Consider the following 26,314-nt stretch of genomic DNA (forward strand, 5'->3'; position numbering starts at 1 on the left):
TGAGGTGTGTATGTGAGAACACTTGTGAGTGCACAAAGCAAGGTGAGCAAGTGTTTTTAAATTCCGTGATTAGTCCAGGCCACCCCACAACCTGGAATCACATTTTTGATGCATAATCTTAATAACATAATTCTAAAAATCAGAACTTAGATGAGAGGGCTTGAATTCACATTTTGAGAATTAGGTACTTGAGGATCTTAAAAATGTGATTATAGTGTGCTGTAGAGTCCTTGATTTCTACACGCCCCTCCTTACAGTTGTGTGCCAGTGCAGCTCGCTTCATCACACATTAGAGAGGGCCGGCTGAATTGTGTTTTAATTTTGAAGAAGTTAAAATGACTACGTTTACCAAAAGCAGTTGCAGAGCCAGGACTGTTCTCACCCTGTTTACCCAGTTCCTGCCCAGAGCAAGGCGGTTCCTTTTCACTTGAATTTCCATACTTACTTTTCACACAGAACGTGTCAGTTCGACTTACCAGTTCAGTGATCTAATTAAATTCTGTGGGAGAATGACATAGGTGTAGTTTTCTTAAACTTCCAAGTTGCTTATTGGACAAAATGAGACCAGAAGTTGATGTTTTTCCTTTTCTTTGCGGCTAGATTTTTTTGGTGGTACAGGGATGGAACCCTGGGCCTTGGTGTTACCGGCACCATGCTCCAACCAGCTGAGCTAACCGCCAGCTCTGGGAGTTGATGTTCCAGTCAGGGACTATGGAATGTATGAGAACTGAGGTTGAGGATGCGGGACCAGAACAACTGCGAGTTATTTCAAGTGTCCAGAGTTCCCTAAAGGTTGGAGAATATTGCCTGAGGATCGAGGTTGGAAAGGTAGCCAGAGGCCAGATTGTAACGGGCTTTGTTAAGCCAGGCTAGGAAGTCTGCACTGGGGGCAGTGGCTCATTACATTTGTTCATTGAGTTGCGGCCCTTACGTCTTTCGTGGGTAGTACTGGAAGCATTTTATTTTCATTTTCTGATGTTTTTGGTTAATGTTCTCTTCGATGGGATGTCGAGGGTGGTCTGATCCTCGTACTTTAAAATGAGCGTATTCTTCAGTGTGATACGAGAGGAGTTACTTTTCATAAGAGTTTGGTTACAGTAGCCTGCATTTTTAAGCAGGTATTTTGAGAGTTTGACTATGATGTAGAAAAATTGTGTAATTCTTATAATGTATAATGTGTGAGATTACACACACCCTTAGTCATGTTAGAAATGACAGTGGATTAAAAAAATGGAACAAAATGAAATTATTTTGGTAGCAAGTAGGTGGTTTGTTCACACAAAATAGGTACTTAATAGTTATTTTTTGAATTCTAATAGTAGGAACTAGCAACTATTAGAGACTGTCTGTTGGCAGATTTTATAATTGTACGGATTTCTGTTGAGTGCTGAAAAGATTGAAATTTAAATACATTATCCCAGATTTTTCTTTTTTCTCAAAAGGGTTTGGATTGCTGGAAGTAATTCTGGATGAGGCAAGAAGAGAAACTTAAAATATGTGCTTTCTTCTTGGCTGACCATGATAGAAAGTATGCTGTCCTCTTTTTGGTAGTAAATTCTTAATAGTAAGAGTCATTGAAGTTTTGGAATAAAAGACCTGGAATTGATTGTCTCACTTACAGTCGGAGGTATTCCACAGTCTGTAGAATTTGAGTTCACATACACTGGGATTGCTCTGCAGTTGTTTTCTTTGGTAAGCTTTACTGTTTCTACTTTTCTTTCATCTCTTGGTTATAGAAATTCAAGTTTGAAGTAGGGAATCTGTATCATTTATTTTCTGAATCTTATCAAACCAACTCAAAGAACTTCTGAGTCAATTTTAATGTGGATATAATCTATAGAAAACATTTACTTACCCATTCCTTGATGAGCTCTTTCTCTTTATGGAACATGTGTAAGGTGTGGGTATTGTGCTAAATACTAGTGCAAGGGATGCGAGGTGGTCCTTGCTCTGGTGACCCTTTTGTCCCTGGGGAGGTGAAGTTACCAGTGTGCAGTGGACACTTGGAGGAGGAGCTGGACTGAAATGGACAACAGAATAATTTTATTTTATTGGGTGAGATCGATATTCTGTTTTTAGCAGTCATGGTTTGATAAGTAAGTCTTGTGAAATAAGCCCAGGGTGGCAGGCCTCAAGGGCTAGTGCCATGTTGTTTATTGCTTTCTGTATTTTTTTGTTTTATCTTGTATATGAGGAGAAAAAGGAACACTTTTTAAACTCATATTTGTATCTGTCATTTCTAAGAAGATAAATGTTCCACGGGCCTAGCCAGTTCTTGATCAAATGTATGGGTAATTACTATGAAGTTGTTTTTACTTTTTCTTGGTACCCTTGATGGCTCTACTGAGTGATAAGCACATTGGAACTCTACACTGTAATTTTTAAATACAGAGATAATTGGCCCATGGAAATGCTACTTTTGTCAATGTGAGAAGCTATCTTCTTAAGTCCAGGGACCATTCTGTGCTTCATAAACTCATTTAACAGCCTGAAGGGACCTTGGCAATCCTCTTGTTTAGGAGACCTCCTTCCCCAGTTGTTTGGCATGGTGGTCTTTCTTGCTGAGTACAAATGAGGTCTGCTGCTACAGGCAGCTACGACCAATTGATCACAGTGGGCCCATCAAAAGACATCTGTTTACCAGCACTGCATTAGCTGAGCCCCTTCAGTCACATTTAGGGAAGCCAGACTTGGGGAGTGAAGAGACTTCTGTGAATCATACACTCACTACCTGTCAGGTTTGGAGACAGAGACTTCACAGTCATGAAGGTTCTGCTTAGATTCTGACATTTCTGAAAATCTCACATCATGAACGTTTCTATTCTGACTGTCATTAAGTTGTGAGGTCCACTTACTTTAGTGTTTGTCAGCTTTTTTTTTATTATCACCTTGCTAAGGAGTCTTTTTAGACACCAGTGTAACAGACTGCTACTTCGAGGGGCCATTACTTATACAGCTTAGAGACTGTGTGTGTGAGTTCAGTTCATTTAAGGTCTTGAACAGATTGTCACTTTGGAAATCCAAGGGCGACTGGCAAGTGAGTTAGTTCGCTTCTTAAAATGCTTAAAATGGTCAGTTTTCATTAATTTTCTTAATGGCAGTCTTAACCTAGGTAAAATCTAAGCTGCTGTAACAGAGGCTTTAATATAGTGGTTTAAAGAAGAAAGCATTTTCATTCTCATGGTCCTTTCTTTTTTAAAATTGAGGTGTAATTTTCATGTAGCAAAATGTACCCTTTTTAGTGTACAGTCCTGTGAGTTTTGACAAATGTATAAAGCCGTGTAACTACTACCACAAAGAAGATTTAGAACAGTTCTGTCACCATCCCATAGTTCTCATGCCTCTTTGCTATCAACACTCCCTGCCAACCCCAACCCCTGCCCTTGGAAAGTACTGATCAGTTTTCCATTCTTGTAGTTTTGTCAATTCCGGCGTGTTAAATGGAATCATCTGGTGTAGTCTTTTGAGTCTGGCTTATTTCCCCAGACATGGTGCATTGTGATTCACCCTTTGTGTTATCAGTGTTTTTTTTTTTTTTTTTTTTTTAACTACCAAGTAGTATTCCATTGTCTGGCTGTAGCAGTTTATCAGCCAGGCGAAGGATGTTTGAGTTGTTTCCATCATAGCACTTCTGAAGTGAGTGGTTCATGATGGTGGGAGATCTGGGGGACCTGTGCTTCTTATGGTCACTTAGGCATCCAAGATCCTTCCATCTTGTGGTTCTGCAATCTTCCTGTTGTCTTTATCTGTATAATCAGAAACTGGGTGTTAGGCATGATTGTTCCAGCTGGAGGGAGATAAAAAGAGAGAGGGAAGCTCCATGTATCACTTCTGTTTCCATTTCATGTGTCTAGCTGGCTGCAAGGAGGCCATGTGTCCAAGAAGGGAAGAGTGGTGTTTGAGTGGATGATTAGCAGTCTGTAATATAAAAGTCCCTTTTAGGAAAGAGACAAATAGGAAACACGCAGTCACTTGTCCATGGTAATGACAGACTCTTCTCTGGGCAATAATTGGGAAGCCCCCTCTCCACTTGCCATGGAGTAGGCTTCTCATCAGGCCCTGGTTCTTTCCTCTGATCGGAATCCCTATCTATTCTTCTTTGCTCCTGCCTTTGCCCTTTTTTTTTTTTTAAAAAGATGACCGGTAAGGGGATCTTAATCCTTGACTTGGTGTTGTCAGCACCATGCTCAGCCAGTGAGCTAACCAGCCATCCCTATGTAGGATCCGAACCCGCGGCCTTGGTGTTATCAGCACCACACTCTCCCGAGTGAGCCACGGGCTGGCCCTCTGCCTTTGCCCTTTGAAGGGTCTTCCTTGCCTGTTTTCCTCCCCAGCCATATGTGAAGTGCTTTTTTGGAAAGTTATGCCCTCAGTGTATTTGTACAATTTTAACAGCCTGTGCCTTCAGGTGCACTTTTAGGAGCCTGAGTATTGCATTAGGGATTAAATAGTCACAGGTCTTTATAGGTTAGATTTTTGATTTCTTTAGTTTTAGAATTCCCTCAAAAACTTACTAGTTTTCTGCTTTAATTGTTTCTAGTTTGCACCATGTTTTGGATCATCCCTCTCTACCTTATTTAGATAGTGCCAACCTGGAAGGCATCTGAGGCTATAGGTTTGGGTGGGAAGAAAGCACCTTTAGTTTGATCTTCTTGACCAGGCTGTTTATCTCCTTTTGTTTGTCTGAGAAGTCTTGGAGGCTTGTTTCCGGCTGTTTGGGGATATAGATGTGGCTAGTCATTGTTTAGACCTTACTGAGCTTTATGTGGTACGTTCAGCTCTCCATATCAGTGGGTGGATACGTGGATTCAACCAACCATGGATCAAAAATATTCGGAAAAAAAATTGCCTCTGTACTGAACATGTACAAATTTTTTTCTTGTCATTTCCTAAACAGTGCAGTGTAACAACGATTTACCTAGCATTTACATTATATCAAGCATTACAAGTAATCTAGAGATGATTTAAAGTGTATGGGAAGGGCCGGCCCCTTGGCGCACTCGGGAGAGTGCAGCGCTTGGGAGCGCAGTAGCGCTCCCGCCGCGGGTTCGGATCCTATATAGGAATGGCTGGTGCGCTCACTGGCTGAGCGCGGTGCGGATGACACCACGCCAAGGGTTGCGATCCCCTTACCGGTCGTCCCCTTACCGGTCACAAAAAGACAAAATAAATAAATAAATAAATAAAGTGTATAGGAAGATGTACGTAGGTTATAAGAAAATACTACACCATTTCATATCAGGGACTTGAGCATCTGCGGATTTTGGTATCCACGGGAGGTCCTGGAACCAATCCCCTACAGCTACTGAGCGACAACTGTATGTTGACTGCAGTCAGTTAACAAAGTGATTTTGAGAAATGGAGGCAGCTTGGTATACTCATAGAGTAGTTACTATATTACTGTGCTTCAATGAATTGAATCTTCCTTTTATTGTAATTTGTGCCGTCATCTTGTGTACTGCTGAGAAGGAAAGAACGTTGCTATCAAACTTTGACATGCCATTGGTAATAAGATGCATTCCAGTTTCAGTAATGTTAACACATGAAAAAAAAAATGTGAAATTGAGTGTGAATTGGGTACATTTAAATCCAGAAGACCTGGGTTTAAGTCCTGGTTCTGTTTCTTCCTATCTGTGATCTTGGGCAGTCACCATTAGCACTTGAATTTCCAATTCTCTCTGAAATGGGGGAAATAAACTGCTTTAGTAACATCACCTGATTTTTCAGTGCAACAGTGTAGTTAGGAAGCCTTTGGCTGAGCGCATCTGTGTCTCCCTGCCCTGATGCTCACCTGCCCCCAGCACAGAGTATAGTGGTTTATTCATAGTAGTCAAGAAGTACTAATTGAATGAATGATGTGTAGAAATAAATGGAGAGGACAGTTCAGCACACGTTCATTTCCTTTCCTTCTTCTTTGTTTCTTTTCAGAAAGAAAGAACTCTCAGCCACCAAGAAAGACCGTGTGAATCATTGTCTGACAATATGTGAAAACATAGTGGCACAGTCTCTCAGGTAATTGCACTTTGAACTTTCTAGAGGAAATATAAAACTTCATATATTTTCAATCTTAATAGGCCAGAATATTCTTTATGTCCCCAGTTGTCTCAAAACCTTTAAGAAATTCATTTAAAATAAGGACCCATTTCCCATATTTTTGGGTACATATTGAGGACATCCGGACACTATAATGAGCAATGTTTCCTTTTTGTAATTAAATGTATAACAGTTATAACCATTGTGGTAATTGAACAGCATGTTTATATTTAATTAGCACATCTCTGGTTTGATGTTTTTACATTTGTTGCAGTGATTGTAACAATATGAGACTGTCCAGTTTATTGTCTCTTCTATTTGCTTTGCTTTGGCAGTTGGCTGCTGCTTGTCTGCCTGTGCGGTTGTGCCTGTGTGCCCAGCGGTGGCTGGTGTCTGCTCATCTGTGCTGGGGATTGGTAGGGCTGTGGGCAGCTGACTGTAGGTCGGCTTCCCTTGCCTGATCTTTCCTACTGTGGTGAACTAGTAGCACCTTCTTTTGTAGCTTCTTTGCTAATTTTCCTCATTCTCTTTGCTTTTGATGGTCTGTTTGACTATTGTTTCTTGTATCTGTGGATGGTAAATATTAGGTGTGTTTCCAGTGGCTGAGTAGGAGACATATACATCTATGATTTCTGAATTCTCTTGCTCAGATGGGCATGTGTGAAATATTCTTGCTTTTCTTTCCTTTGGAATAAATAATTGTGTTATTCTCCTGCTGGAAACTGGAAAGAGCTCTTTATAATCTATTAGAAAAAACTCTGAGAAAAATAATCTTGATTTTTGTATAGACAGAAACTTGTGATTAACTTGTTTTTAAAAAATTTTCCTCTTAGACTTTGCTTTTTACTACAATAAAGTGTAGCAAATACTCATAACATAAAATTTACCATTGTTACACTCTCTATGTCACCTCTCTCCCCCTGGGTGATGGAGATGCAAAGGCTTACTCAAAGCCCATTTCTTCTGAGCAGTGAGAAGCTCTGAAGGGGTTAATTTTCCAGGAACCCTCAAGAGAGAGGCATTCCTCCTTGGAAAAATAACACCGGACTGGGGTCTTCTCCCAGTATTTATTCTCCAGGCTAGAAAGTTACAGAAAAGGAACATAGGTGGAGTTATGGCTAAGTATAGTTTAACAATAGAGGCTGGTAACATCAGTGAAATAACAAAGTGACATTCCATAATGCAATTTGCAAAAGGTTTAGTTGATCCACCAACTTTCTTAACATATCAATCTGTAGTTTAACTTGCTCCAAGGACGTCTGTCCTTGAGCCAGCAATTTTGCTGTGTTACAATTCTTTATCTACAACAGAGACTTTAGCCTGGGGAAAGTTTCCTGTCTTTTGCAAGCTTAACATTTCTATATGTAATTTTAAAAAGTTAGGATAAACCTGAAGCTACAGGGCTTTGGAGGTTAGGCCCTGTGAAATACATTTGCTCTATTAATGTTAGTATACTCCACATACCATCTTAGTCATTTTCCAATGTACAATTTACTGGCATTAAGTGCATTCACATTGTTGTGCAGCTATCACAACCATCCATGTCCAGAACTACTTTCATCTTGCAAAACTAAAACTTTGTCTTCCTTAAACACTCACTCCCCAATTCCCTGTTCTCCCAGCCCCTGGCACCACCGTTTTTCTTTCTGTCTCTGTGAGTTTGACTGCTCTGAATGCCGCAAACAAGTGGAATCTCACAGTATTTGTCTTTTTGGTGGCTCACTTATGTTTAATGCCACCGTGCATTTGCATTTTATACCTTCACAGTGACTTCACACACAGCATTTCATGTTAGTTTAACTCACTCTATCACTTGTGAAACGTAGTGGATGTTTCTGTTTCTATCCAGTTAATAAGCATATTGTGGGAAGAAAATGAAATAAATGAGAATATGTTCTGAAAATAAAAATATGAAAATCCTAAGTTAACATGCTATTATAGAAGACAACACTATTGATAAAGCAGGAAAAAATAATTCCATCTTTACTGCCTGCATAAGCTGGGTGATTTTAGATAAGTTTTGGTGTCTTTGAGCCTCTGTTGCCTCATTTATGAAATGTAACCCCATATACAGACTTCTTGTGGGATCTGAAAATACATGTGAAACATGGTGAAGTAACTTGTGCATTAGCTTCCTGAGAGCAGGATGTACATCCCATCATGATGCACACTTTATATTATTGTTACTTTTGTGTGAAATGGCTTTAAACACTTGGCAAACATTTGGTGCCCAATTCTTATAGCACAGCTTTGTTCCTCTGATCTCTACCATGCAAGTCTTAAAGAACATCATTTCTCCTTGAAACCTTATTGACGCTGAAAACAAGATCTTTTCCCATTTGTGTGCTTCGTCCTTTATGCTTATCATTTTGTTTTTTGAGAATTCTCAATGGAATTTATGGAATGTTAGCTCAGATTCACATATTTAGTGAAGTATTGAGCTATCTTAAGATTGATTTGTGGTTCTGCTTGTCACCTTAAGTAAAAATAATAGCTGTTAATAGTTTTTACATTAGTCTATCTCTTCTGTTTTTACGGAATAATGCTGAGAGTTCTCTATACTTCTTGTCCTACAGAGGGACAGAGAGATATTTTTTGGAGCCAGAGAGGTTGTCCTTTGTCTCATGAGATCAACAACAAGTTTGTTTTAGGATAACTGTCCATACTTTGTGGGGATTTCTGAGTGTAGAGCTGAAGTAGATATTTTATATAAATGTGTTTTATGCAGACTTATTGATGACTGGTCCTGTTGTCTCTCCTGAATATAACTAAATCTTTGGGACTTTTCTATAGCTTCTGTAATATACTAACTTTGTCTTCAGTTGGGTTATTTAAATGGCAGTTTCTGAATTTTCTTTTTCTTTTTTTTTTGTTTTGTGGCCGGTAAGGGGATTGTAACCCCTGGCTCGGTGTCGTCTGCACCACACTCAGCGAGTGAGCGCATCGGCCATCCCTATATAGGATCCGAACCCGCAGCCTTGGCGCTACCAGCGCCGCACTCGCCTGAGTGAGCCACGGGGCCGGCCCATTTTCTGAAGTTTTTAATGAGGGAAATCATCTAAAACTTCAAATATATTGTGAAAATGTAAGCTCTCAATTTGGTTGTCTAAGCTACTGGTTCCTAAATATAGATGAGCATCAAAATCATCTGGAAAATTTGTTTCAAATACAGTAATGAAGATACCTTACTACTCTCTTTCCCAAACACTCTTATACTTTCTACGTGGGTGAGTCTGGGCAGGCACTTGTTTCTAATAAGTGTCTTCTTGGGAATACCTAGAAACCCTCATCTAAGCAACCTCTTACAAATATAGTGTACCTTGGTAAGGTTGCTAGGTAAAAATAAATATACAAAAAGCCATAGATTTCCCTTATATTAGCTTAAATCAGTTAGAAAATGTAATGGTTAAATATCTAATTCACAGTAGCACCAAAATGTAAAATTCCAAGGAATTGACAAGAAATATGTAGAAACTGTATAAAGACTGCTATTAACATTCCTGAAAAAACAGGTGACTACTCCTCTTCCTAGGTGGGAAGATTTTATATCATAAGGCAGAATTTTCTGGAAATTAATCCATAAATTTAAAATCTTGAACAGAATTCCAGTAGGGGTATTTTTGAACTTGTTCATCTGAGAGAACAAATACATAAATGTTGCAAAGAAAATCTTGAAATCATTAGTAATACTGTGAGACCTGGTATATGTGACATTAAAATAGTGGTTAGACATTAAAGCAGGTATAGAACAGAACATTAGAAAAGTACATGTGTATATTTTTTGGCCTCTGGCTGGTATGGGGATCCAAACCCTTGACCTTGGTGTTATAAAACTGCGCTCTAAACAACTGAGCTAATTGGTTAGCCCTGTGTATTAATTGATGATAAAGATAAGATGTTTGTAGTAATGATTTGCATTAATGATGCATTTCCCTACTGACTATTTGGGGGGAAATTATGTTTCTATCTCATATTGCAAACAAGCATATAAATGTCAGATTAATTACCTAAATGTGAAAAAAATGAAATTATTACTACAAAAAGGAAATTTAATCTTAGATTGAGGAAGACTAACACTATAAAGTAAAAATTGTTTTGACTGGAATATAATTCACTGTGTCAAAATCGACCTTAAAATCAAATATAAACTCAACTTGGGGAAAGTTTGGACAGCATATACGAGGATACTTCAGAAAGTTTGTGGAAAGATTTGTATTATCTTTTAATTCTATTTTTCCACAAAATCTTTGAGTACCCTTGTATATCAAAGTTTTAATAGCCTGTATAAAGAGCAGTTATAAGTCATTAAGAAAAAGACTATCATCCTAGTAGGACAATAGGCAAAGAATACAAATAGGTAGTTCAGAAAAGAAGAAATGTGACGTGGCCAATAATCATAATAGCTGACATTTAGTTCATGCTTCCTATGGAAAAATGTTCAAATTTACTAGTTGTTATGGACTGAATGTTTGTGTCCCCCCCGTAATTCATATGTTGAAGCCCTAACCCCCAAAGTGATGATATTTGGAAGTGGGGACTTTTGGAGATTGGGTGTTTTCTGACACCAATTATTTCTTCAACTCTCGAACACCAACTGGGTATCCAGCAAGCCAATTAATTTCTGACTCTGTCTTCCCAGAGTTAGTGTCAGATCCCACAAGTTGAAGGACTTAGTTCCACAAGACCACCCTCACTTCAGACACCAAGTCGCAAGTCCTGTGAGGCCCCCTGTACTTCCAACCAGCCAGCTGTATATAAATCAGGAGTTCAATAATTTGCTAGAATGGCTCACAGAACTTGGGAAAATATTTATGTTTACTGGCTTATTAGGAAGAATATAACTCAGGAATAGCCAAATGGTAGAGATGTATAGGGTGAGGTGTGGGGGAGGGGAGCATGGAGCTGCCATGCCCTCTCTGGCTGTGCTGCCCTCCCAACACCTCGATATGTTCACCAGCCTGGATGCTCATCAAATCTTGCTGTTCAAGGGCCCTCACCAGGAGTCAAATCTGCCAGCACCTTGTTGTCAGACTTCCAGCCTCCAGAACTGTGAGAAGTAAATATCTGTATTTAAGCCACCCAGTCTGAGGTATTTTGTTATAGCAGCTCAAGCTAACTAAGACACTAGTAATCAGTAGAATGGGACTAAAACAACAAGAGCATTTTTCTCCTTCAAATTGGCACAAATCAAAAAATACTCAGAATTTTTGTCACAGGTGGTACAACCTTCTTAGAAGGCAGTTTGGAAAAATATAAAGCTTTAGGCTATCATGTGTGTTTAACCTAGCAGTTTCACTTCTAAGTGTTTACCCTTAGGAATGTGTTTAGTGATGTTGGTGCAGAGCTGTTCATCCCATTAGAAAGTTAAAAATAATCTTAATGACCTATCAATATGGGAGTTGAAAAATTAAGATATATGTATACAAGAGAATATTAGTTAACATTAATAGATATTTATATTCATGACTGGAAGTGATATTACTATGTTAAAAAGTTAAGTTAGGGCCGAACCTGTGGCTCACTCAGGAGAGTACGGTGCTGGGAGTGTCGAGGCCGCGGGTTCAGATCCTATATAGGGATGGCTGGTGCGCTCACTGGCTGAGCGTGGTGCAGACGACACCAAGCCAAGGGTTACAATCCCCTTACCAGTCACAAAAAAAAAAAAAAGTAAGTTAAATCATGAAATATTTTTTCTTCTGGCTAAGGTAGAGTAGCAAGGACAGCACTTACCTTCTTGCCTGAAACAGTTGAAAATCAATAAAGTATATGTAACAATAGTTTTCAAGGCATTGAGCGTCAGGCAAAGAACAGTGATTCTGGGATAATGGAAGATGAATGTTCTGATTCCTACGATTTCCCCAGATTACTACCTAGAAGGAGTTTCCAGGCCACAACACTAGGAGGGTAAACTGAGGCAAACTGGTGCTTTGCTGGCTGAGGAGGCAGAATTGATAGTCCAGAGAGGCTAACGTGGCTAGAGCCCCTAGGGGAGAATTCCAGAGAGAGGGGAGCTGCAGAGGGTCCTCTCAGGTGTTCAGCCAAGTGTTGACGAGCATGTGCTTATAAGGAAATGGCCTAGGGCTGGAGACAGCATCACCTGAAAGGCTTAGAAGGAACAATTATTGAAACTCACACAGGGCCAGAAAGAACTTCTAATCACACCAGCTACAGTGGAAAACCCCACCCTTTGTGGAGCATTAGGTGGGTACACAAGAGTTTGCCTGCTTAGCCCTAGACTAAGTTGTTACTCTGATCCTGCCTAGTAAAGCTTAAAACCATAATGCAGTATGGTCAGAGTCTTTCAAAGTAACTTAATTGCATCCCAAAGCAAAGCTCAAGAACATTTACAGGAATACAAAAGTACATAACATTCAGCAAGATAAAAGTCACAGTCTGTCATCCAGTCAAAAATTGCTAGGAATTGCAAAGAAGCGGGAAAATATGATTCATGATGAGAAAAATCAGTCAATCGAAGCTGACCAGAAATTACACAGGTGATAAAAGTAGCACACAGCAATATTAAAACAATTGCTGTAACTGCATTTCATGTGTTCAGAAGCTAGGGAAAAGACTGACTCTGTGCAGTGGAGACAAGACGTAAAAAAGACCCATGTTAAACGAAAGTAAGAATGACAGCAGACTTCTCTTGGAAACGTCATCTGCCGGAAATCAGTGGAGCATCTTCTGTAAGGTACCAAGAGGAAAAATAACCCCATAAAAATTTTTATTTTTGGGCCGACCCGGTGGCGCACTCAGGAGGATGCAGCGCTGGGAGCGCAGCAGCGCTCCCGCCACGGGTTCGGATCCTACATAGGGATGGCTGGCGTGGTGCAGCCGGTCACAAAAAGACAAAAAAAAAAAAAAAAATTTTTTTTTTATTTTTTAAAATGGTGAAATAAAGACTTTTTTAGACATGCAAATGCAGAAATAATTTATGTCCGGCAGCTGACCACTATAAGAAATTTTGAAGAAAGTGTTTCAGGCAGAAGGAAAACAATACCAGATGGAAGTCTGGATCTACACAAAGGATTGAAGAACACTAGAAACGGTGACTATAGTGGTAAATATAAGATACCCCTTCTACTTTTAAATTATTTTAAAAGAGACTAATTAGATTGTTCACATCAGAAGTAATATATGTTGGGGTTTATTACATGTAGAGGTAGAATGTGTGACAACAATAGCATTGAAGGCCAGAAGAGCAGAAGTGGAGTATGCTTGTGGCAGGTAGGATAATGCTCCCACCCCAGCAAGGGTACCAGGCCCTGTAGTGGATTGAATTATGTCCCCCCAAAACTCACTGAAGCTTGAGTCATGTCCCCCAAGCTTTATGTATTAGAAACTTAGCCCCCACTGTGACTGTTAACAAGGTGGGAAATCCTGTTATGGTAATCGAAAGGTGGAGCCTTGAAGAGGTGATTGGATTGTAGGACTGTGCAGCAGTAGTGAATGGATTAAGAATGGTGGTCAGAGGCGTGGTTCTGAGGGCTTTAAAAGAAGAGAGAGTCTGTCTGCTCTCTTTCGGCTCTCTCTGCTTCCACTGTCTTGTAATATGAGACCCCTGGGTCACTGTCACCACCACCAAATGGACTTTGGACTTCCCAGCTTCAGAAACTGTAAGCAAATGAATTTTGTTTTCTTATAAATCACCCAGTTCCATGTATTTTGTTATAAGCAACAGAAACGGACTAATACAGGCCCTAATCCTTGGAACCTGTAAATGTTACCTCATAAGGAAAGGGGTCTTTGCTAGTGTGATTAAGTATCTTATCTTGAGATGGAAAGATTATCCTGGATTATCTGGGTGGGCCCTAAATGCAATCACATGTATTATTAAAAGGCACAGGGGGATTTTAAACACACATATAGAGGAAGCCATGTGAAGGTAGAACAGAGATTTGAAGATGTTGGACTTGAAGATGGTAGTGATTGTAGGCCGAGCGGTGTGAGGAACGATTTTCCCCTCAAGTCTTTGGAGGGAACATGCTGCTGCCAATACCTTGATTTTGGCTCAGTGATACTAATTTTGAACTCTGGACTCCAGAACTGTGAAAGAATAAATTTCTGTTGCTTTAAGCCACACAGTTTGTAGTAATTTGTTACAGCAGCCACAGAAACTAATATAATACTGTTGTTAGTGTCTTATGCTGTATGTGAAATGGTATAATATCACTAAGGTAGAGTATGATTAAGATATACAGTACAAAAAATAAAGCAACAACAAAAAGCATAACAGAGTTGTAGCTAATAAACCAAAAAGGAGATAAAATGGGATTATAAAAATAATCAATCCAGAAGAAACCAGAATTGGGAAAAAGACAAATAAAGATGGGCTAGAATGGAAAGAAATAGTCTGATGGTAGATTTATACCTAGTTATAGCAATAATGACATTACATATAAAAGGCAGAGATTTTTCAGATTGGAAAAGGAAGACCCAGTATATGCTGCCTATAAGGAACACGTTTAAAATAAAGGCACAAATAGGTTAAAAGTAAAAGGAGGGAAAGAAGTCCACCATGCCAAGAGTCAGGTGAAAGCTGGAGTGGTTATGTTACTATCAGACGCGGCAGATTTCAAAGCGGAGGCCATGGACAGGGATAAGGTAGTCATTTCATAATGATGAAGGGAGCCCGTTCATCAGGTGGGCATAACAATCCTAGATGTTTATGTACCTGACTGCAGAGCTTCAAAAATACGTGAAACAAAACATGATAGCACTGAGGTAGAAACAGAGACAAATCCACGGTTGTAATCAGAGATCCCAGTAGCCTCTCTCAGTAATTCATAGAACATGTAGGCATAAAGTGTGGATCTTGAAGATTTGAACTCCACTATCCACCTGTGTGACCTGATCAGCATTTACAGAACACTCCATTCAATACCCACAGAAGGCACACTCTTCTCCAGTGCTCATATAGAACATCTGCCAAGATAGCCCAGATGCCAGGCCGCAAAACAAGTCTCAAGAGGATTCAAATTATGCCAAGTATGTTCTCTGACCTCAGTATCATTAAATTGGAATCTATTACAGAAACGTAATCCAGAAAAGCCCCAAATGTGTGAAAAACAACACATTTCCACATGGCCTATGGGTTAAAGAAATCAAAAGGGAAATTTGAAAGCATTTTGAATTGATTGAAAATAAAAACAATCATTTTTAAACTTGCAGGATGCTGCCATAGCATTTTAAGAGAAATTTATAGCATTAAATGCCTATTTTAGAAAAGAGGAAAGGTCTCAAATCAATGACCTCAGCTTCCACCCTAGAAAACTTGAAAAAGACAGCAAATGGAGTACAAAGTTATCAGAAGATTGGACATAATAAAGATAAGAGCAGAAGTCAGTAAAATAGAAAACAGAAAAACATATAGAAAGATAATAAGACCAAAAGCTTATTCTTTGAGGACATCAATAAATTGATAAGACTGATAGGAAAAAAAGAGTGCAGGTCCAAATTACCAAAATCAGGAATGAGGGAGGTGGCATTGATGTGGATTCTATAGATATTAAAAAGATTATATGGGAACATTATGAACGACTTTATGCCAGTAAATTTGGCAACTTAGATGGATTGGGTAAGTTCCTTGAAAGACAAACTACTAAAGTTCTCTCAAGAAGTAATAGATAACCTGATTAGCTTTATATCTATTTTATTAAATTTAAATTTAAAAATGGATATTTGATTTAGTTACTAGAGAACTTTTAAATATGGCAGTAAATGGTATATGCATTTACTTTTTCAACTGTGAATTTATATGAAGTTTAAATACAGGTAAAGTTTTTCTGATGAAAATGTAGTGTCTGAATTGAGATGTGCTGTAAAAAGGATGATTATATATCAGTAATTTCTTCATATTGATTACATATTGAAATAATATTCTGGATGTAGCAGGTTAAATATTAAAATTAATCTTGGCCTGTTTTTGATTTTGCTGTTTCTTTTAGGAAGCGTAACACTGCAGATGCAGCTGTCCTCGTCTTTCTGTTGGCTGCACTGCTGTGAGACACAGTGCGTGCTACTCTGTGTCCAGAGCCCTCCCCTCAGTTCTGTAGTCACACTGTATTCCACATAGATAAGGTCTGAAACATTGCTAAGTGGCATGTTTTGTTTCTTTCTTTTATATGTTTGTTGATCATCACTTATGTGGTCCTTTGCTTTCTCTTAGGCTTATGCTGTCTTCTGATTACTGGTAGGAATTATTAGATAAGAGATAAGGGGAAGCAGGGGCTTTGTTTCAGAATACATTGAGATTGTGAAACAACAATCTGATTTTGTTGTTTCAAGAACAGCACATGCTCCATGTTACTGGGATTTGCTATTCTTGGGATTATTTCAAGAACATCTTTTGTATTAACTGGTTTGTGGGACTTCAGAATGCTGTAAAGTCAGTTTCATGTACATGACCCATCAGCTTGTCTCTTGGCTGTGTTTAGCCAGTTGGATCATGACAGCTTGAAATAGGCTCTCTCAACCATCTTTAAATAGTTTACAAATAGCACACAGACTCCAATTTTTGTGACACTGGGATAGTCTATCTAGCACAGCAGAAACACGGCCTGATCTTGATCACATGGAGTCTATAGTGAAATAAGGTTGTACTGTGGAACATATTGAAGGCAAGATAAAATTGTTACACTGATTTTCAAGGTTCCAAGAATAATATAGTAAGTAAAAGTGACCTTCTGGCAGAGAGCAGATGGCTATCTGGGATTTAAGTATCTGAAGTAGTGTCTTTTTCAGGTTTTTATAACTAAAACAGAAGGGAAAAATGAGATTTGTCTTGCAAGTACAATTTCTCTCTCTTTTTTTTTTTGGTTAATAAATCATATTTTAGAATATTTTTAGATTTATAGAAAAATTGCAAAGATAGTATGGGGAGTTCCCATGCACCCCACACCCAGTTGCTCCAGTTATTAGCATCTTATATTAGTGTGCTACATTTTTCACAATCACTGCTAACTAAAGTCCATACTTTATTCAAATTTTAAAAATCTTTATATAATATCCTTTTTCTGTTCCAGAATCCCATCCAGGATACCGGATACCTCATCGCCCCTCATCGTCATGTCTCCTGAGGCTTCTCTTGGCTGTGACACTTTCTTTTCTCTTTTTACTTAGAAATTCTCCAGAATTTCAGAAACTTCTGGGCATCGCTATGGAACTTTTTCTGCTGTGCAGTGATGATGCAGAGTCAGATGTCAGGATGGTGGCTGATGAATGCCTCAACAAAGTTATAAAAGTAAGAGCTGTGTAGACGGTGCTCTCCTCAGCACTGTCATCATCCTAGTCTAAGAGAAGGAACTCTCATTTAGCATTCTTCTGTTCCAAGTAGCAGAGTCCCTTAGTATGTCTGCACCTTTTTTGTTTCTGGTGTGTGGTCTGGAGGTGCTCTGGGATATGCCGGCATGCTTGCTACTCCTGCTGGATCAGGAAGAGCTGTATTTACCCTCGTGCCTACACAGCGCATAGTGAAGTGCACTGATGGTGGCCACCCACTAGGTGATCTTGGGAAAAATGCCACTGTGGGCACCAACTTTTGTTTGGCACAGCTGGCATAGCCCAGAGAAGCCTCGAAGACCTGAGAAAGCAGAAGTCTGGCTTTGGTGTCTCTAGCTTCCCTTCCTGCGTCTCCTCTTCCTGCCCTTCCCAAGACCTGGGCCAGGTGGAGCTGCTTACAGGTAAAGATGTGACTTCTAGAATTGGCAGGTTAGCTGGTGTTAGTGTGACATGAATGGGAGAAAGGAGATCCCAGAAAAGGATAAGGAAGTGAGAAAGTCACAGCCACTTGGGTTGAGGGACAGGTGTGGGGGGGTGGCGGGAGAAGGGATACCTGTCCTGCTCTGTTGTTGCTCCCAGTGCAGAGTTTGCACCAAGGTCACCATAGCTTTGGTCTACTATTCCTTTTTCTGTTTTCTGCTGTCGTGGAAGATTAAAGTCCTTCCATGTATGAGTTCTTAGTGTATGGCAAAGAATTATAAAATTATAAAAATTATAAAATTATATATTAAAAAATTACAAAAACTCTCCTTGTTTTTATAATTCTGCCCTTCTTCTAGTGTGAGTCCCTAACTCATCCTGGTCACCTTCTTCTAGACTACCCTTGAGTATGTGAATGGACCTTTTGAATTGGCTGTCTGCAGTTAAATATTGTTCCTACTGCAGGCTGACCAGCGCTGAGGAAGGTTCTCTACAAAGGCTGTTTCTGTAATGGCTAAGAATGACGTGGATCTGTCCCCCTCTCTGTGGGATCTTTGTTTATTGGAGCTTTCCAGTTTTCTTCTTTCCGTGGTCAGGATGCTCACTTTTCTGTTGCCACAGGAGTCTAGCTGCCTCTGTCGGGAGCAGCGGCGGGAGGTGCTCTTTCATCTCTGGAGCGGTTACTTTGTTTTCTGCCTCACCTGCCCTTCATGCTCATGCCTACATCTCGCCTCCCATGATGAGGTCATGGCCAGTGTCAGTTTCTCCTTGTCTCTGTGCCGGGTGGCCAGTGGTGACATTGGTGTGGATGGCGCCCCCCCAAAATGTTTGCACATGGCCTGTTTCCCGTTGAGCTTGCTCCTCTTCAGGCTTGTATATCCTTGCTTGCTTTTATTATTCCTACTGGCAGGGCCAGCCTGGGTTTTTTCTGATATATCAATTCCTGATCTTTGACTTTCAGTCAGAAAACCTAAAAAGAGGGCTACTATGGTTTACCTTTGTCCATGGCATGTGGGTATTAAGGGCAGAGAGAACGGTATGACTCAAAACTGCTCTTACGTTGGCCATTTTACATGTAGATATCGTTCCATTTTTAGCCTGTCTTCTTCAAAGGCCTGTTTTCCAGAACTGCTGGATACAGTGGCTTGATGTGTGTTTGGGGGCTCTAGTCTGTGGGATCTTGGTTGTAGCTTTAGGTCCTGGGCTCTCTTCCTGGCTCTCTCCCTCCTACTTTCCCATTTCCTCTCCTGTGCTGTCTCCATTCTCCAGGTTCAGAGAGCCTGGCTTCTCAGGTCAAGCCCCTGAACATAAGATGAAGTCAGTCCCGCAGTCTATCCCTTCTGCTTGAAGCTGGGCCCAGTGAAGTTTGGCTGCTCTTGGATTTCTGCGTCAGGTTCAGCAGGCTGGGAGTGGGATTGGGATCTGACTAGATTTGCCCTCACCGTGGCAGAGGGAGGGCAGAATGTCGGGAGTCCCGGGCCAGGTGGAAGGGATGGGTAAGGACATAGGAATGGTCACCTACCAGTCAGGTCCCAGACTTTTGTCTTCTCATGGGTATTGCAATATGTGTATGATGAGGACTCAAGAATGGGACACATTTTGCTTATCTCATCATTTACATAGAAAAATGCACAGGGGATCTGATCTAGCCTGGCAGCTTGCTGCTCCCTCAGGTGAGGTACAGTCTCAGGTGGTGAATCATGCTTTCACAGGAACAACCAGGTATGTGGTATGAAGTCTGAGCTCTGCGAGGTGCTGGCAGATCATCACGGCATTCAGGAGGCTGAGGTGATTTCTGTCTGGGGAGGCAGGGATGACTTCCTGGAGGCGGTAGGCAGTAGGTGAAGGAGTACGTTGGAGACCTTCTTAACCACGGCAGCATCCTGCCTCGAGAGGGCACCGGAACCCGTGGAGGTTCTGAGGGAAGGGTGGACCCGTCGTCTGCTGCTGGGGAATGGAGCACCTTGAGGGTCAGTTCAAGGGGTTTGTACTTTATTTGGAAGAGAATGAGGAGCTCTTGAAGATTTTTGACATGGTCAGGGAGTGCTTTATTTAGGAAGAGTGACCTGGTGAGGACTTGTAGGTGACTTGGAGTGGAGAAAGACCCAAGGTAGAGAGAATCCCGGTGGGAGCCTGAGCTGCCCAGTAAGGTAGAGAGGGGTCTTGAGCTAGGATGGTAACAGGGGACCGTGAGAGAGGAGGCAATGGTGGGCGGTGGGGCTGCATTTCACAGCCGAACGTGTGTCTGTGTGGGAGCGGGTGCAGGAGGGGGAGGAGGCAGATGGTGTGCCCCCATTACCTGGGGACCTGCCGACTGTGGGAGCTGGTTCCCTGCTCTTAAGTGGGGCTGAGTTTTAGTTCTCTCTTGTTGGAAAATTAGTTTGATATTAGTTTACAAAACATTTATGAAGTTACATCCAACTTTGATATGGCTTTTTTTTAAATTTGAAAAGCAGTGTTTTAATATGTTTGTCCGGTTTGGTTTGCTCCTTTAAGGACTTCCAGTACAAACTGCAGCAACAGAATCAGGATTTAAAAACTTCTGAGACATTATTATACTTCAGAATCTCCCCAAAGGTGACTCTGTTTTGATTTTCAAGCTCGCTGACCCATTAGGTGTACCCACATGAGTTTTAGTAAGACCAGCTTGGTCAGCAGGCATAACGTGCTCACGTCACAATGAAAGCAGGAGACCTTTTGACTGCGGCATGGTTACATTTCCTTCTCTTCCTGGTGGGCAAGCATCTACAATACCATTTTAGAAGAGGAGGTTCCCCTGGGCGAGAGGAAGGCACCGAAATCGTCCCTTTCTTCCACTTGAGAAGCCCTTCTGTAATGCACACTTTGTGCCATTAGCCACGTTACTGCGTTGAGCATTAGTCTGGCCTGGCTTGCGAGTGAGCAGTGGGGGAAGAAAGGGTGCTGTGAGGATCACAAGGCTCCAGCTGGCAGTGGTTCTGGGCCATTGGGGCCGTGGGGCTGGGAGCATCCGTGCCTGCGATGTGGGAGGAGCTGGCAGAAAGGATGTGGCAAGAGGCCTTTCTGGCCAGTGTGAGGGGCTCTGACCTTACAGGTGCACCCGCAGACCCCAGGCCCTACAGACTTTCTCGGGCATCGCCCGAGTGTGTGTCATCCAACAGAATGTACAGCTAGTGAAGACCAAGGTTTATTCTAAGAGCTTTAGAATTAATTTGAATCATCTGCTATTTTAATTTTGATATTATGTCGTATTTGATAATAATGAAAGTTAAATTCTTTTTCCTTTCATTTTTAAAATTTAAGTGAAAGACCTATACCTATATTCAGTAACTTCCTGCATTATTTCTCTCTTAATGAGTAAGTTCTTAATTAAGTTGCTGTTGTATTTTACTTTGCCTAAAAATTGAAATCTTAGTTGCCTTTTAGCTTCTTTAGAACTGCTAATGAAGTGTGTCTTCCATAAACAGATCTCTTCTATTTTGTTGTAGGCTTTGATGGATTCTAATCTTCCAAGATTACAGTTAGAACTCTATAAGGAGATTAAAAAGGTGGGCCTTTATTTCCTATTATTGAAAAAATGGTTCCGTTTCACCGTATTGAACAGTATTTGTTAAATTTTATCTTTTATTTAATGAGTAGAAACTTAGAAGGCAATTCTCTTTGGTAAAGTAGACTTTATATTTTTGATTTTCTTCAAAGGGTTATTCATTTTTATTAGATGATGTGGGAATTAAAAATGGTAACTTTATTTTTTGTATCTTGATAATTGAAGCCCAGTAGACCTTAAAATTCTAAAGTAGTTACCAGATGTTTTACACATTAAAATGGCCTTCTCTCTAAAAATAGAAATTAATAATGAAAGAAAAAATGTTTTTGTTTATACGCACCCTTCTTGGTGACTAATGCATATGACTCTTAAATGTAACATGTCATTCATTAAACCCACTCAGAATGGTGCCCCTCGAAGTTTGCGTGCTGCCCTGTGGAGGTTTGCTGAGCTGGCTCACCTGGTTCGCCCTCAGAAATGCAGGTGAGTTGTACACTCTGGATGATGATGATGATGACGACGATGATTTTTGGTGGGGGGCCAGCTCCTACTGATCCTTCGCATTTCAGATCAAATGTCACTTCTTCAAATGTCTTCTCTGTCTACTCCATCTACTCTGCCCCTTCAAATTGTAATTGACATTGCTCTGTTTATATTTCCTTGGCAGCCCTGATTTCTATTAGAAATATTCTTATGCATTTTATCACTGTGCTGGTTCATTTTCTGTCCCACCCTCCCCAAGAGACTTAAGGGATGTGCACCCCAGGACAACAGGGGTCTTACCATCTTGTTCTCTGCGGCAGCTCAGCACTGGTAACGGGGTCTGCCCATAGTACTTGCTTAGAAGATGCTCATCAAATGTTTGAAGGTTGAGGGACCTACCTCATTATTGCCAACTACAGGAGTTATAGAAAAATATGCATTTGTCTATTACGTGGGTTAGAAATATGAATGTTTAACTATGAATAAAGTTTTCATTCGTTGAAACAGTTTCTGTCTTAATGGATTGAGAAACAGAAGCAGCGCCACTTTCCATCAGCTCCTTCCTGCTCTCCTTAACTCGCTCCATGCCTAATGGTAGAGTAGCCTAAACCCTCACTATTAATGTGAAACGAGGATTTAATCCATTAAGGTTGAGTTTCAGTAAGAATCCTATGTGGTTACAGAGCTACCGTCACTAAGGAAATTTCTTTTTATATACCTTTTTGTTTTATTATCACTATTTTGAAAAATTTGTTATATTTCTGAAGCACCACATCCCAAGTTCTTTTCATAGCAGGCAAAGTGACCTAAAAATATATATAATTGGGTTATGTCATTCCCTTACTTAAACTCTTATTCCCACCCCAGTGCTGTTCAGATAAAATCCAGACTCTTCACCAAGGCCCTGGACCTAAGACACTATCTGCTGACTCATTGGTCTGATTTTAGTTCTTCAAATAAGTCAGGTTTCTCTTCCTCTTGATGGCTGATTTATTTTTTCCCTCAGGTCTCAGCAAAAAAGTCATCTCCTTAGAGAAGCCCACTTAGCCTCCCTGTCTAATATATTCCCAGGTGCTTCTATGGCTTTCACATCATGAAAGTCGTCAGTGTGTGATCTGTGGCTCTGCCCGTGCCTTGTCTCTGCCACTAGAGGGTGGAGGCCACCCCAGTGCAGAACCCCGGCCTGCTCTGTCAGTGATTGTTCAGTGTGGATTGGCCTGTCCTGTGACTCACTTCTCTTTGTGCCCTACACATTCTGCTTTTTGTCTCGAGAGGGCCAGGTCTCTAAGGCCTCAATTAGTTTGTACACTTAAAAAAATTTTTTTTGAAATACTCCTTTTTCAAGAAAGCTTTATTTTCATTTCTTAACTCTGTTTTTAAAAATAGCGTTTTCTTACATTATCTATTACATTTAAAAATGGAAAAAATGGAGTATTTTAATAACAATTATAATTTACTGCAAATGATTTTTAAACTCAGCTTTTTAGAGTTCTCTGTGATCCCAGGAGATGTGGGGGATGTGTCACCCAATACTGGAACTTCATCTGCATTTAGTTCTGTTCTTTTAGCTGAGTTTTGTCAGTCTCCTTTAAAGACTATCTTGCATATAAAGCAGGCTTGTCCCTAACAGGGAACGAATTGCATATATTTCTCATTAAAGGAGACTGGAAGAATGACTAATGTTCCTTTCCCATGTGCAGACCTTACCTGGTGAACCTTCTGCCATGCCTGACTCGAACCAGCAAGAGACCCGAGGAGTCAGTCCAGGAGACTTTGGCTGCAGCTGTGCCCAAGATTATGGCGTCTTTTGGCAGTTTTGCAAATGACAGTGAAATTAAGGTACAAGTGTTGCCTCAAGTTTCAAATATGTGAGTGGTGCTGAGTGTGGGTCTTGTCAGGGTCAGGGCTGGGACAGGAAGCCATCCGAGGGTACTTCTTGAGATTCATGTGCCTCACAGTTTAGACTGCCACAGTTGTGTTATTTTGAGGCACACTATGAGAGTTTTTTCACTCCTGCTTTTTTACTGTAGGGGCGAGTGTAATAGGGAGATGGTTCATAGATGCAAATTCAAAAGCATTTTCCCAGAGCAGGTCAGTTTTTGGTGTACTGCACTGACTTCCTAACTGAGTTGAGGAGGGACAACTGCTCTAGACTGCAGTTCAGTGAAAGCTTACTGATGAGGCCTTGTGGGTATGGATGCCCTGCAGCCACCAGGGCCCACATGGCTTCCTGTTTGTTTTGTGTCCCAACAAGCCACCTTCAAACCCACTTCAGTGTTTTGTTTATAATGACCAGAAATTGTGACTTGGAAACACGGTTTGCAGATTACAGAATTCTTGGCTTCTCCTTTTTTTGTAGGTCAGTCCTGGGTTTGAGCCTGGGTATCCCTCCTGGGAAGTATTGTCATGTAATGGTTAGAGCACACCTTTTGGTATCAGATAGACTTGGGTTAGAATTCTGTCCTCTTTACTAGCTCTTTTTCTTTAGGCAAAATGCCCAAATAGCTTTAAGCTTGTTTCCTTCGTACTCTGAAAAACAGGACATTAATGATACCCATGTAGGACTATTCTGAGTATGGAATGAATGAACACACGTTAAGAGTGTAGCATAGTACCTAGCCCAGTGGAAGTGCTCGGACGTTAGCTGCTACGCTGTTACTGGCTGTATGATCCTGGATAAATTATTTGACCTCTCTCACTTTTTTTCTTTGAGCTTCAAAATTTTCTTATTAGTACTAAGGAGATGTTAAAACCAGTTTCATGGAGTTTTAGAGTGAAGGGTGATCATGGGCCTAAAGAATTTAGTATGATAGCTAAATCATTGTGCTCAGTAATTGGTCACCAAATTTCGTCCTTCCTGAACCTTTGGCATTTTAAGAAATCCATTTATTCCTCTACCTCTCTGCCCATTTATGTTTATTCAAATTTGTTATCAGTGAAATCCAATAATACCAAAAGAATTATAGACAGAGACAGTAGACCTCTTCCTGCTTCATCTCTTAATTCTTGTGTCTCAGGGACAAACCCAGCTCTTAGTGTTTCTTCTGGTATTTACCTCCACATTTCTAAATAACATGCTTACATTGCCACTTTTGGATTTTTTCAGTTTTAGACATTTTTTACTATAGAAGAGATGGATTTAACTCTAACTCTTCTCCCACCTTTTCACTATAGGTATATCAGTGTTCAGTGTGTTCATTATTATCTCAAGTAAATAGTCACGGCTGGTTATGTATGATTATATTTCTTTGGTTATATTTCTTTGTACAACTTTTTGTTTTCCTGGAGTTAATAATTGTCTCTTTTCTGCTTGCCTGTTATTCTTTGGCCATTTATGTCTTCTCATATCTTCTGACAGCTTTGTAAAATATGTCTCAGTACAATTTTCCCCATGACAGGTAGTTTATTGGATCCATTTCCCCAGTGGAGTCACTGTCTTAGCAGTCTCCAGCTCTCTGCTGCAGTCTGTCAGCTACTCTTTACTCTTCAGCTCTGTTGCACAGTCGTGTCCCAGGGCTTCTCTTTGCTGTCATCCTGGGAATTCCCTCTGCCCCTCTCCTGTTGGATGTCCAGTTGCTGGATGCCATGTCTTCATCTTTCTAGATTTACTCCTTGTTTTGATGGAGCACATCCTCTAGTAGCTTTCTGAAAAAGGATAAATGGGAGGCAAACAGATCTTGCATTCCTAAAAATGCCTTTATTCTCCCTTACACTTACTGGCTACAGAGTTCTGGGATGGAAATCACTTTCCTCATTGTCTTGTATTTCCAGCATGGCTATGGGGAAGTCAAATGACCTGATTCCTTAGCATTTGAATGTGTCTTTTCTCTAGAAGCTTTTCATTTTGGGGCAGATAGTATGCTGGGTACTTGGTAGGCCTTTTAATGTGGGGAAGATTTTTTACATTTCTTTAATAAGTTCTTCCCCTTTGTTTTCTGTGTTCTCTTTCTGAAATTTGTTAGTTAGATGTTGGTCCTCCTGGATTGATTCACATTTTTATTATCGTTTTTTTTTCTTTCTTCTGGACTTTCTAGATGTCCATCTCAAACCCTTCCATTCAGTATTTTTTCCTGCTGTTATGTTTTTAATTTCTGAGAGCCCTTATGTTCAGAATGTTTGTGTTGGATGGTATCCTCTTCTTGCTTCATGAATGCACCATCTTACCTTTCTGAGGATATTGATTACAGTATTCTTGACATCTTCTTTTGACCTCTACGTTGTCTGTTTCTTCTGACTTCCTCTGTTCTATTTATTTTGGCCTCTCTTTTTTATCTCAAAGGCCATCTATATAGATTTGAGTGGGATACTAAAAGAGTTATTGGAAACAAGTATGGGCAGGGCTTGTCCACTGCTGGGCTTACTGAGGTGATGCATGGTGAGCCAGCTTTTTCCATTGCTGGGTCTTTGAATGTCAGTATCTGTAAGTCTTTTCCTCTTGAGCCGGTCGGTATCCTTAGAGGAGGAGTCCTTATTCTCCCGCTTGGAGGCATAAGCTTGGTTGCGTTTGTCCTGGAACCCTAGCATGGAAGGGGGCTGATGATAGTACTGGTTAGAATACAGACTTTTACTTAA

At 40.4% G+C, this 26,314-nt stretch overlaps 1 protein-coding gene across 3 annotated transcripts in view; it reads left to right on the forward strand.

Annotated features, from left to right (window-relative positions):
* HTT (huntingtin) overlaps positions 1-26,314 on the forward strand; it is a 136,866-nt gene that overhangs the window by 8,549 nt on the left and 102,003 nt on the right. For all 3 annotated transcript variants that reach the window (XM_063108535.1, XM_063108536.1, XM_063108537.1), the window contains exons 2-6: positions 5,929-6,012; positions 17,155-17,275; positions 21,201-21,260; positions 21,663-21,742; positions 23,443-23,581. In XM_063108535.1, the coding sequence (XP_062964605.1) occupies positions 5,929-6,012; positions 17,155-17,275; positions 21,201-21,260; positions 21,663-21,742; positions 23,443-23,581 (484 nt within the window). The remainder of the gene's footprint in view (positions 1-5,928; positions 6,013-17,154; positions 17,276-21,200; positions 21,261-21,662; positions 21,743-23,442; positions 23,582-26,314) is intronic.

Source organism: Cynocephalus volans, chromosome 9, assembly GCF_027409185.1.
Source record: "Cynocephalus volans isolate mCynVol1 chromosome 9, mCynVol1.pri, whole genome shotgun sequence".
NCBI classification, from domain to species: Eukaryota; Metazoa; Chordata; class Mammalia; order Dermoptera; family Cynocephalidae; genus Cynocephalus; species Cynocephalus volans.